Source organism: Xyrauchen texanus, chromosome 24 (genome assembly GCF_025860055.1).
Source record: "Xyrauchen texanus isolate HMW12.3.18 chromosome 24, RBS_HiC_50CHRs, whole genome shotgun sequence".
In the NCBI taxonomy this organism is placed as follows: Eukaryota; Metazoa; Chordata; class Actinopteri; order Cypriniformes; family Catostomidae; genus Xyrauchen; species Xyrauchen texanus.
The window spans coordinates 28796347-28809557 of record NC_068299.1 but is presented as its reverse complement, the minus strand read 5'-3'; the positions used below and the strand labels follow the sequence as shown (position 1 = coordinate 28809557).

Genomic DNA, 13211 nt, shown 5'->3' with positions numbered 1-13211 from the left:
CAGGCTAATCAAGCCTCAGAGAGGCATAAATGCTGACTGGAAGCTGTAGTGCGAGAGAGAGATTTACGGGCATCTGTCCATTTTTTCATTAAAGTTCCTTATTAAAATATCATTTATATCTTAAAAATCTTAAAATCAGTTACTTGCCAGTTCTCTGATACGCCGTAGCTTGGTCATCGGCCACTCCTCCACCCACAAGTGGATGACAGCAGCACCTCCCCTAGGGATCGGAGGCAGTCCTTCGGCCCCTGGCGGACGGCACGCCCCACTGCATTTTTGGTGGATGGTAGGGGTCTCCCCCGCCGCTGGCAGCTGTAGCCGCTCCAGGCGGTTGGTTGGGAGCCCCTCCTCCCCTTACACTTGGCGACCATTCCTCCGCTTCCAGGCTTCCACTTATATGAGAATGGAGTGTTGAGATCCTTTCAAAATTTGGTTAAACTTTTTGAGATTCCCAGATCTCTGTTCTATAGGTATTTACAGCTGCGCCGCCTGCTCTGTATTGTTTTTGGGAGTGGTTTACACCCCCCTAAAGCAGCATATACTATAAGAGTGGTGATTACTGCTGTTGGAAAAGGTCATGAGGCATCAGTGTATTACTCCCTGCTAATTCAGAGTCTTGGAGACAGAGCTTCAACTTCTCTTAAGAGATTATGGGTGAAAGATTTAAACTTGGTATTGGAGGAGGGAGTGTGGGCTAGGATACTAAAAACATCAAATCTGCATCTAGAGATGCAAGGGTTCGCCTTATGCAATTCAAGATTTTACATCGACACTATTGGACCCCCTCTAGATTGTATACGCTTGGTCTTAAAGATACACCCACCTGCTGGCGATGCCAATCAAGATGGAGACACAACCCATGTTTTTTGTGGCATGTTAAGATCCAAGAAATTTGGTTCAGAGTTTATGTGTGATATATTGGGAGCTCAAATTTCATTTTGCAACAGACTCTGTATTTTAGGCAATGGGGCAGTCATCAATATAGGGGATAAACACAAAACAATTGGGTCCTAACCAGTGTTATGATTGACAGACAAATTGTTTTAAGGGAGTGGAAGTTGGCTGGAGTGCCCTCATTTCAAGAATGGTGCACGGAGATGGGGAGGATGGCGGCTTTCGAGGAAGCGTCATGTAGAAGGCTGGGGAATTGGGATTCATTCGATGGGAAATAGGGCAGCTATTTGAAATTTTTGGAGGGCTCTCGGGTAGGGGCAGTGGAGAGAGAACTAGAGTTTTAAATGTATGTGATTTATATATTCTAGATATATTTTTTTTGTGTATGTCTATAATCATGTGTGACCACAGGGATGTTGTTGAAGGTCAGGGTGGGGTGTAAAAAAATTCTGTGTATATTTGTTTTGATTTTCTTTATTATTTGTATGAATCAATAAACAAATGTTAATCAGAAGAAAAAATAAATAAATATATATATCCGATATATTGTCTCTTGGCTTTACAACTAATTATGAAAACTGAAACAATCTTGATTTTACAAATAAGCAATCCAACAAAAATTGTTGTGATTATTAAAACTATTATTAACTGACCAGGCTTTTTTAAAATAATTTCTATTTGTACATTTAAGACACATTTATTCCTTTGTTGCACAAATAACCTACAAAAATTAATATTGTGGGGTGAAAATGATGTGTTAGAAGAACCTCTTGAAATATAAAAACTGGATCATATGTATCCAGTTGTAATTGTTGAATTATAATTTGAATGATACAGGAGACAGGACATCAATAAAGACAAACTAAAAAAGTTCTCCTATTTGGCTTTTTGATAAAAAAAAATCTGAGTTTATTTGACATTTGGGTAAAATAAACAAGGAAAAAATACACTCATCAATATAATATAAGCAGGTATAAAATCATTTTGGGGTACAACATCAATTAAAACCTTATAATTAGATATTATTTCCTGATTAGTACTTGTAATATAAATGTAAATACACAAAATTATGAAAATCCTCTAACTCAGCTACTTGATATATAAAAGTGCTACCTTTTCCTTTTTTTATTAAGCTACTTAAAAGCGAAGAGGTTTAATTTATGCACCATTAGCATAAATAATGACTTTGGTCAGGTTTCATGGAGACTACTCCCTTCTTACTTTGGTCTGACAAACAGGTAGGGTTGGGAGGGTTACTTCTGAAATATATTCCACTACAGATTACAGAAAACATGCTGTAAAATGTCATTTGTAATGTATTACATTAGATTACTCAAGGTCAGTAACATATTCTAAATACTTTGGATTACTTCTTCAGCACTGGTAGATTATTTCACTTGTTTTCTCTATAAAAACTCTGCCAGTACAGTAAGACAAAATACACATTAAAAATACATTCTCTGAAAAACCTAAATATCTTATGCAGTGTTGTTTCTAAAACAAGATAAATCAAATTGATCTTCTTTTAAGGATTTTTATTTTTATTTTTACAGGAAAACAATACAAAAATTATTATCAAGAATGCGATTTTTGCCCTAATATCAAAGGTCTTACCTTAATTTCTTTGAAAAAAGAAATTATAATCCAATGTGAATTTTCTTGATAAAAAATATGATTGTGTCTGGTAACATGTGCATGTAAAATGGCTAGAAATAGCATTTTATCTTAGAGTAAATCTGACAATTTACACAAGGTATATTTCTATTTTTTCTGCCCCAAACTTACTTCAAACTTACTTCTCTGTCAGCTCGTATGAATGTAACACATCATAAGAAAGTGTTTCACCGCTGTTCAAATGCACTTTTGATCGCATCATTAATATGTATAAATGTTTTCCATCTGAAAGGACTAAACATTAAATTAATCGAATGACAATTAAATGTAAAGTAATTTCTTTAGTAATCAAAATATTTTTGAGTGTAACAGTATTCTAATTACCAATGATTTAAATTGTAACTGTTGTGGAATACAGTTACTTATATTTTGAATTTGAAATACGTAATTCCGTTACTTGTATTCTGTTACTCCCCAAAACTGCAATCAGGTAGTCTCACCACAAACTCATACCATTGGTTGAGCCAGTGTTTCTGTGACTGACTGGTTGAGATGCACAAACAAACACAGCAACGTTTTGATAGCGCCACATCATACAGTGTTTACATCACACAATTTTCAATGAAGTCAACCTACAAATGTCATACTTCTAGTTGTCTTTGCATATTAAGCTAGCATACAAGAAAGTATTTTAACGAAGACAAAATACATACATCAACTTTAACTCATAAAATACTCTTGTTCACCTGTTACTGTAAAATCAGACAGCCACACTGTTTGGGATTTTGTCAGGAGACAGATAATAGTACGGCAGCTTTTTTCCTTCATTTCGGGTCTTGATGACTATGGTTATTTCTGCAAGTTTCTTGCGGAATTTCACCATGGCCTCCTTCACAGGTTTTTCGATGAAGTGCTCATCAGGATACATGCCTAAGAACATCTGCAGAAATCATATATTCAATGTGATAATCCTTCAATACCATGTCTTACATTTATATTTACCACCTTTATGTTGCTTTAAAACTATATGAACAGTACTGTATATGGAGTAAAAGTGAGTTTAGAACACTGGTTTCACAAATTTTTGATGCCAAGGAACCCCTTAAGGGACCCCCTCCTTAAATATATAAAGGTTGCTAAATAGTTTTTGTAAAGACCATTGAAAATGTAAGAACAATTGAAATATTTAGCTTTTATATTGTTATTGTTCTAAATCCAAAATATATATATTTTTTAATTATCTGTAGGGATGCACCGACATGTCAGCCAATTATTGACCGTATAAAAACCACTGGCGGGGCCTGGGTAGCTCAGTGAGTATTGAGGCCTACTACCACCCCTGGAGTTGCGAGTTTGAATCCAGGGCATGCTGAGTGACTCCAGCCAGATTTCCTAAGCAACCAAATTGGCCCGGTTGCTAGGGTGGGTAGAATCACATGGGTTAACCTCCTCGTGGTCTCCATAATGTGTGGTTCTTGCTCTCGGTGGGGCGTGTGGTGAGTTGTGCGTGTATGCCGCGGGGAATAGCGTGAAGCCTACACATGTCTACATTTCCGCGGTAATGTGCTCAACAAGCGGCGTGATAAGATGTGTGGATTGACGGTCTCAGATGCGGAGGCAACTGAGATTCATCTTCCGCAACCCGGATTGAGGCGAGTCACTACGCCACCACGAGGACTTAGAGCGAATTGGGAATTCCAAATTGGGGAGAGAAAAAAAATATTGTCATTAACCATCGATCTAAACTGACAATTTTAACAATCATTATTTTATATCGCAGTTTTCACGTGCTTGCGGCAGTGCATGAAAATGCCGATATGAAAAAACTATGGTTTATTTATAATTAATTATGTGCATTTATTGTGTTGTATCATGTTTATAATAATTTTCTCTGTGTAGTTTAAATAAATACTTAACAGAATAAATGAAATCCGAAGTAAAGCATGTTGAATATAATGATGCATAATATCAATTTGTAATGATTGATCATAATAGAACTAAGTTCTATTCTTTGTAGTGCGTTGACAGTATATATTGTTCTACCCAATAATTGGGTCATTTTAAATAAATAAACCTGAGGAGAAACATTTTGATAAAACTGAAATGGTAATAATGTAAAATTCGATAAACTGTCTTTTTTTTTTTATTTTACATTTATGAAGACATTTACTTTCTCTGAAATTTTACACGGACCACCTAGCACCTTTTGCGGCCCCCTGGGGATCCCAGTTTGAAAGCCCATGGTTTATAGAGTTTGTTTGTAATAGTAACGAGTTAATCAAATACATCAGACCTCATTTTCCTGAAACTGACTGAGGGCCCACACTGCTCCAAGATGCCAGCAGGATCGTCCCCGATCAGGCAGACTCTCCACAATGTACTTCAGATCTATCTCACCCTTCTTTGTAGGTGGAGGCTTCCGCATGGTTGGGGGGGAATTGGGAATCCATGAACACCAGTCAAACTGGAATAATGGGTTGTAAGATGACATTAGAGTTGTGTTAATATAATACAATTCCAAGCAACAATTTTAGGATAGTGCCTAGAAAAGCATGTGTTATCTCACCTGACCAAAGTTTACTGAAGCATGTTGTGCAGAAGCAGTGAAGATAATGATAGTTAGATACTCCACTAGCTGCTCTTTGGTGTGCAATGTCTTGGGAAACTCTGCAGACCATGACAACATCAAATCACTAAAGTTCTCAATCAGAAGTCAAAATGTTTTAAACCGTTTAATTTATGTAGTAGCACCAGTGCGTGCAGCGCAAAATGGAACACGCCACCCATTCATTAGTGGACGCTTCCAGTGTAGACAGCATCATTGATTATAATGGGTTTCTGTTGTTTTTGACATGACATAACGCTCATTTAGACAGAGTGTAAAGATCAGAATTTATAAAACTTGTTTTTAACAATCTTGTTTCAACAGATGCTGATCTTAACATGAAAGTTAATCCAAAAAGGGAAATTCTGCCAAGATCTGATGTTCAGTTCAAGCTGATGAAGAGTAGGGTGAGACAAGAATTGGAGAGTTACTGACGTTATAGTCTTATTTTGTCACCAATGTGATACTGCAGGTACTGTGCCATTGAGCAGATCATTTAAACCGAGGCAGCTCCAAGGAGTTCATAAAGTATAAAAACATACTCAAACCAAAATCATTTTGGAAAAACTTACCACAATAGTCAAAATCCTGCATTCCGAAGCTGCAAACATCTTTAACAAATGCCTGGACCTCTTCATCCTCCTGAATAGTCTCATCCTTGTCATAATAGACGTCCACTACCTCTGACACAAAACTATGAGGAGATCAAATCATTCTAAAATTATTAAGGCAAGTAAAATGGGCATTTGTCATTGAGCATACTTTGTTAATGCTTTAGAAGGGCTGCATTTTATTTTAAAATGAAATGTTAATTTGTTTCATTTATCAGTTGTAATATACTGTACTTTTTCACAGTCTCCCAGACTCTGTTGCCATCATCTCTGTAAAAGTAGTAGGGTAGCTCCTCCTGACTGTCCATGCCTCGTTCTTTGATATCCTCTGGGAAACAAAGGGACTTGTAGGTAAAGGTCTTCATGGCCTTCTGGACCATCTCTACATGGCCACCTCCACCTGTACCATTGGCCTGTGGTACACAGATAAACACACCCCACGCACATACAATAAACACTGATGTAATGGAGCAATGGTAGTCTGTTATAACTCCCGGAGATGTTACTGGATCTTCCATGCATGTACTCTCAATTTTGTTTGAGTCAAGGGAGGTAAAAATGCAATGATTGTAATAAACATTTAACATGCACTTTTTGAAGGTGGACATTGGCAGGGATAGTTCACCCAAAAATGAACATCATGTCATAATTTTTAAGACGTTATATCTTATTTTAAACACAAAAGGAGTTGTGGGCCATATGTAGTCAACAGTTAGAAAGTGGAAAATCCTTATAAATATAATTGCATACCTATAAATATAAAATGTGCTTTGTACCATCTAAATTAACTTCTAAAAAGTTTTCAAAAATATAATTTAACAGCACTGATCATCGCACAATCAACCTGAGAAGAAACAACACATTTACAAACACATGATAGAGAGTTAAATATTTGTAAAACATTAGACAGAAGTTAGTCTATGGGGGAAATGAACGAGAGATAAACTTACCTTGTCAAAGAGTCCACACTCACAGATAAGCTGCTCACGTGCCTTGGTGTTAATGGCAATGGTGAAACGGACGTGAGGTAAAAGCAACTATAAGAGCAAATGTTGCTTCTTAGCATGTTCTCTCAACCACATATATTCATACTATTTCTTTAAGAGGACTTGTAGTGAACATTATAGACATTATCATTTACATTATGGTATCAATTTTAATGAGAGAACAGAGACATTACCTTAAAAACAGGATGAACTGCAGGCAGTTGTCTGAACATGGCTATGCCAAAGACCTCAGATATCAGATGTGTCTTAAGAAGATGTGTGACTGTCTGGTGCACGTGGAAGTCAGCAGATCTCACCCAAATCTTGGCCAGCAACCAGTCATGCTCTTCATCACTTGGGAGGAAGATAGGGTTTTCCTCCCCTGGTGTTTGACCCAACTATGTCAATGAAAAAGTGGTCATTTTCAACATTCATTATGGCTTGTTTGTGTAGTTAAGGCATAACGGGCCTGTGAACTTTTGTTTTAATCAACTGCTGATCAAAGTTAAAATGCATTTGATTGTATAGAGGAAAGTGCGCATATTCTAGAGTATATGTAAAAGTCCTGTGACCTTTCACATTTTTGCCTTCATTGCACTGTTGAAAGAGGTAATCTGCAATTGTCACCTGAAGGATTTTGTACAAATATCCCATGTAGTCTGACAATAAATATGAGTCATAAAAGTTACATGTATAATAATTTTTTAACTACTTTGTATTTACATTAAAGAATAAACATTTTTTACAATAAACTTATTGTGTACATTAAATGCATCTGTATTACACTGTTTACACTTCTCCTAGCAGCAAATGTGTATCTTGTGAGTATTGCAGAATAACACATATGTACAATGAAACAGAATGCACACATTAAGTTCTTTGTGTCAAGTACAATGTAAACATTAAGTTCATAGGTGCATTGTATTAAATGTAAGTATATTGTTTTTAAAGACACCCAATATAAAAATGCTGTTTAAAATAGTTCCTTTTAGTTCATGTCTACTTCCCGAAAGTATATCATTTTGACTTAAATTTTATAAATACTTTTATATAAAAAGAAATGCTCTAATCACACTCTGTTCTGTGAAAATGATATCCCATGCAGTTTCTTGAACAATTACATTAAGGTAAGGTAGCATCACTATAAAAGTGTCCTGCACATGTGGCTGTTTTCTGTTGAGAACAGATACCTGAATGGCGATTGGCATGATTTTGTTCTGAATATTCTTGTACAGGAGACAGATGGGTGCAGCCAAGTACTGAAGTGTGCACGGGTCTGTAGCATTTGCCGTTACCCCATCTAATATCTCATAGTCAGCAATAAAGATGTTTCCTTCCTGAAAAGCAAAGACATTTAATTTAATTTATACATTTGGTAGACAGGAAGAGCAACATATAGACCTGTCTGACGGGGAGGATGGCGTGGCCGGGCCGTGAGGGTGCACGGACGGCACTGAGTCAATTAATCAGTGGGAGAGAAAGAGATATACGTGGCCGCATTTTTTATGTGTGTGTTTGTGTGTTTTATGTTCAGTTAAGTCATTAAAGTTATGTTGACTCTCCTGCTGGTTCCCACCTCCTCCTCGCCCACCCTGAACCCGTTGCACTGTCATTTAAATTTGTATTAAATTGATAATCAAATCTCACACGGACTGTCATAAATTAGATTCTCTCTTAACAACACACTGGCAACTGACTATCAACCGACAGCCTGAATGTCAAAGCATACAAACTTCAATATATTTTATATATATTATTATTTATTGTCTACTGTGTATTCTATATTGTGTGTGTTGTATACTGTACATTGTATATTATTATTTGTATATTAGGTGTATATTAGATATCTAAATTTTGTTGTGTAAATCTGATATTTATTGTACAGTAAATTGGTATATGTCTCATCACTGTCATGACTGCTATGTTGTTCAGAACTTTCAGAAGACTTTCACCAACTGTTGCACTTGTGTATATGGTTGAGTGACAATAAAGTGATTTGATTTTGATAATAAATGAACTTTGCATACCTTGAGCTCTTCCTCCAGAGTAAGACCTCTCTCCAGACTGTCCTCCACAATTTCGTGTGTGACTGGAAACTTATCTGGTATCTCTGTGCATTTTCTGATCATGACAGGATTGCAGCCATTCAAAAACTGGTACCCAAACATGAAGTCTTCCTTCCAATGTTGCATCACATACTCTGTGCAAAGGTCACAATAAAAGTGAAGAAATCAATTAATATGGAGCCATGAAAAAAATGAACACAGAAAACATGATTTCTTAACGTTTCATGTAATACATTTCATGTCAGTTCATGTATTTTATATTTTATATTGCGCAGTGCTTGAAGATCTGTTTAAATCTATCAGGTACAGTTGTACTCCTGTGTATCAAATGATAGTGTTACTGTTGGTAACTTTGTTGGATATTGTGCAATTCTTCATTCGATCTACACAAACCCAGTGTCAAAATATGATAATTGCATGTTCGGGAATAAGTGCAAACCTGATATTGTGTTCTTAATTCTGACAAATATTCGCTCAAAATCTGCAAAGTCACCCCAAGAGGACTGGAACATGTGCATAAATTGGTTTACACAAAGGTTCTCTATCCTGTGGAATAGAACACAGGCAAATATTCAGAAATATTACGTAATATTTAGTAACTTTATAGATACTATATAGAAAACATACTATGTGTGTGTGTGTGTGTGTGTGTGTGTGTGTGTGTGTGTGTGTGTGTGTGTGTGTGTGAGCGTGTATTTATCACTTTGTGGGGACCAAATGTCCCCATAAGGATAGTAAAACCGAAATTTTTGACCTTGTGGGGACATTTTGTCGGTCCCCATGAGGAAAACAGCTTATAAATCATACTAAATTATGTTTTTGAAAAGGTAAAAATGCAGAAAGTTTTCTGTGAGGGTTAGGTTTAGGGGTAGGGTTAGGTTAAGGGGATAGAATATAAAGTTTGTACAGTATAAAAACCATTATGTCTATGGAAAGTCCCCATAAAACATGGAAACACAACGTGTGTGTGTGTGTGTGTGTGTGTGTGTGTGTGTGTGTGTGTGTGTGTGTGTGTGTGTGTGTGTTTTAAATGAAAGTAAATAGAAATCAATGACAGCTTTGGTGACTGGACAGTTACTATTTTCATGACTTACAAAAGGCTGGACTCAAACACACCCTCGGCCAACTGTATGCAGTCAAGGATATTGAATGCATATTGATATTCTTTTGATATTCAATTATTGATCTTAAATATTATTATGAAAAATAGTTTTAGATAAAGAAACAAATCTGCCATTAATAATTTTGGGTCACTTTCTAGAGCAAATAATTTAAAGCTTGCCCTTAGGTCCAAACCATACATTTATTTGTATTTTTTTATTTTTTTAAATATTTGTATTTTTTAACAATGTGACAAAACTGTGTCTGTGGGAGCGTGTGATAAACAACATAAGAAGAACGACAACAACGTCAAAAACTTCTTTTAACAGTCACAATCTAACTTGAGTTAGTCAAGTTCTGTGCAAATTTCGAATACCACAAGAACAATGTGTGTTTGTATTCAGGAGGTACATGCAAACACAAACAGAGTTCTAAGAGATACATGCAAATATGCATAAACACAAACAGGCCGTCCCTTTCTAAAAAAAACTAACTGACCGCTGTATCATAAAGATAACAGTCAGTAGGCTATTCAACAATGAGATTACTGATGATTTTTACTTACGCTTTGCTGTAGTTGAGCACAAAGTCCACTCCTTTCTCGCTATCAAACTGAATGTCCCGTGGCAGCTCTCTATGGGCTTTGGCATCTATGCTCATTGGGAAGCCAGGGTGCCATTCTTTCCATCTTCAACATGAAGCAGAATACCATGTATAAAATTCAGTCTTAATTAAATCCAAACCAAATAATTCATAATCAACATTAAAGCACAAACAACAGACTCCACTTAAAAAATTACAACAACTGGATTTCCTTTAAAACAGACACAAGTGGTCAGACACAACGCAATGTTATCATTGGCAAAGGTTCCAGTTAAGTCCCATTAAAAGTAGATTTACCGAGACTTCATCACCATTATGCCATTGAGATGGGCCTTAAAAAGCGAGATAGGCCATATTATTTAAATTGAAGTTTTAAGATATATTTTATGATATTTATACAGATATATATACATATACTGTATATATACATTTGTGAAATTTCAGCCTGGTGTCATAGAATCATGTTACTACCTACATTTTTGCTAAATTACTTTTATGTGGCTTATTGCACATACCACAGAAGTTTTGTTGTGAAATTAACATTACAGGTGCAACAACAACAATTCATTTTATTAACTTTCACAAAAAGTACGAGTAAAAAAGCAGACTGACAGCTCATAACACTTACTTTTCACTCTTTTCCTCACACAATGCTATCTGATGATGTCTTAACATATTTCCTACAGCACATTTACAAGTAATTGTCCAGAAGTGCAGGCAAGTCGACACGTGAGCCAACAGTGTTGTAGAAGCTCCACAAAATGACTTAGTTATAGCAATTGCATTTGTCATCTCACATTGCTTTTATGTCACTATCTGCTTTTAGGTTTAGGGTATGGAAGTCGGTTTTGTTGATTTAAAACTTGACAGAGCATTAACCTTAAAAGTCTCATCTGTTAGGAGAAAAATGTACCACTTGAAATCAACTAGCTGTCATAACTTAAGCTTTCAACAGGAAATACATCAACATAGGAAAGACAACTGCTCTCCTCAAGAGATTTCATTGGGTCTTTAGAGAAATGCAGATCTCTGTCCCCATAATTAGTGTTCTCTTAAAGTTGTTTGGCTTCACAAACATGTGTTAAATGGGACTTAATCAGTCATTAAAGTATAACTACATTCTGAGGAGAATTCATTATGTATTTCTCCATACTGCTACTGAATTATGAAATTCTAGACCACATTTGCATTTGTGAGGAAACCCCTTTTCCTGTAGACCAAGTCTGGTAAACCTCTTTCTAAAAGTTGCACCAAAACCTGTATGTCTTTTGTCTCTGCTCAAGCTCTTTGCGTCTATGCTGTTTCGCCAGCCCGGTCTTGTCATGCTGAGGCAATCGAGCTAAAAGACAGCAAGCAATGAAACCTTAGTATTTTATGGTCAATTTTGAGACTTTATTGTAGGCTGAATGCACACAGCCCATCTGAACTCACCCCGGCCATCTCTGAGGATCACCTCCTTGTCATCGACTAGCCAGCAAAAGCAAGGGAACTCGATGTGGTCTCCATAGGGCGTCTTCACCGTGATGTATCTGCAGTACCAATCATCGTGCATCCAGTATTTATTCTTTTCAATTTTTATCAGCTGAATTTCACCCAGGTCCTCTCCCTCATTGATGTCATATGAGTCCACCTTAAATTATACCTTATGTTAGAGGTTATATAAAGGCAAAGCCTCAAAAAGCACTTCAATTTTCACAAACAGACGTCTATGTTCTTATCTTTCTCTTTTCCTTTATTGAGATAAGTGTAAGCAGTGATTCTTGGATAGTTGATGCATAACATGATCATGAACTTTCTTTTGTTAACATAAAGATTTTAGGTAAACATTTGAGGTAAAACAGACATTGTACATGAAAAAGGGAAGTGTATAGCTGTAAATGATCCAAGTTATTTGACTTTCCAAACCTTTTAGCCTTCACTAGTTCATTTTAAATAGTCCTGCATATGATAAATGCGTTTTTGGTGATGAAAACTGCATGAATAATAATGATAAAATAATTATTAAAATGATGCTTTTAGAATGAGCTTATCAGATCAGGACATGTCAACTTCCCAAAAGTATGTCACATAAACTACTCCCGTAGAGAAAAGACTATTGAAATTGAAAGATATTACAAGTTTGGTTTAAATGATAAAAGACATTGATTATAAGCATATCACATTCCATTTCCAGATATAATGGATGCATGATGCCTTTGAACTGTAACATTAATTGGCTGTACAATTACTGTATTGATGTTACAATATTTTGTTGATCATTGATTGACTCAGAACACACTGTGCATGCTAGTACTGAATTCAATCTTTGGGTCAAGTTGATCAATGGCCATAAAGAAAGCATACCAGAAGATAAAAATGAGAAAAAGGGGAATTTACAAAGGGAAATGGTTGTAAATTTGTTTCCTGACAGAGTTCTAGTTTTCAATTGAATGAATATCAAACCATTAATAATGAAATCAAAAGTCTAAGGTGCTGATTAGTTATACAGTATATTGTATAATCCATTGCACGAATGGTTGCATTCACTATCCACTATCAGGATCTTACCGCTCCTCTTTCGAAGTCATTATAGAGGGGTTTGTCCAAAAGGGTTCTCTCACTGCATCCATTAGTTCCCACCAGGGTCAAGTAAATGTAGTCATCTGTTCCAGCAAACCACTGAGTACCTGTGGCAACAGTCACTGTGTAGCTGGGCATTTTAGTGCACCTGGAAAACAGCTCGGCAAGCAAA

General features: G+C 36.1%; 1 protein-coding gene across 1 annotated transcript; it reads right to left on the bottom strand.

The window, feature by feature from the left end:
- Positions 1 to 1779: 1779 nt before the first annotated feature.
- On the bottom strand, positions 1780 to 13211 carry LOC127617993 (polyunsaturated fatty acid 5-lipoxygenase-like). Its single transcript, XM_052090200.1, has 14 exons — positions 13028 to 13211; positions 11912 to 12110; positions 11738 to 11819; positions 10443 to 10565; positions 9216 to 9322; positions 8738 to 8910; positions 7901 to 8047; positions 6905 to 7108; positions 6675 to 6761; positions 5959 to 6137; positions 5686 to 5807; positions 5075 to 5175; positions 4802 to 4972; positions 1780 to 3448 (listed from the first exon to the last, which is right to left on the bottom strand). The coding sequence occupies exons 1-14, from the start codon at positions 13175 to 13177 to the stop codon at positions 3269 to 3271; spliced, it is 2025 nt and encodes a 674-aa protein (XP_051946160.1). The 5' UTR covers positions 13178 to 13211; the 3' UTR covers positions 1780 to 3268.

Coding starts and splice junctions, on each gene's coding strand:
- LOC127617993 (XM_052090200.1), bottom strand. CDS start 13,177: ATGCCCAGCTACACAGTGACTGTTGCCACAGGTACTCAGTGGTTTGCT. Junction 6,762..6,904: donor CAGTTCATCCTGTTTTTAAG/GTAATGTCTCTG, acceptor TTGCTCTTATAG/TTGCTTTTACCTCACGTCCG. Junction 6,138..6,674: donor AGTGTGGACTCTTTGACAAG/GTAAGTTTATCT, acceptor TGTGTACCACAG/GCCAATGGTACAGGTGGAGG.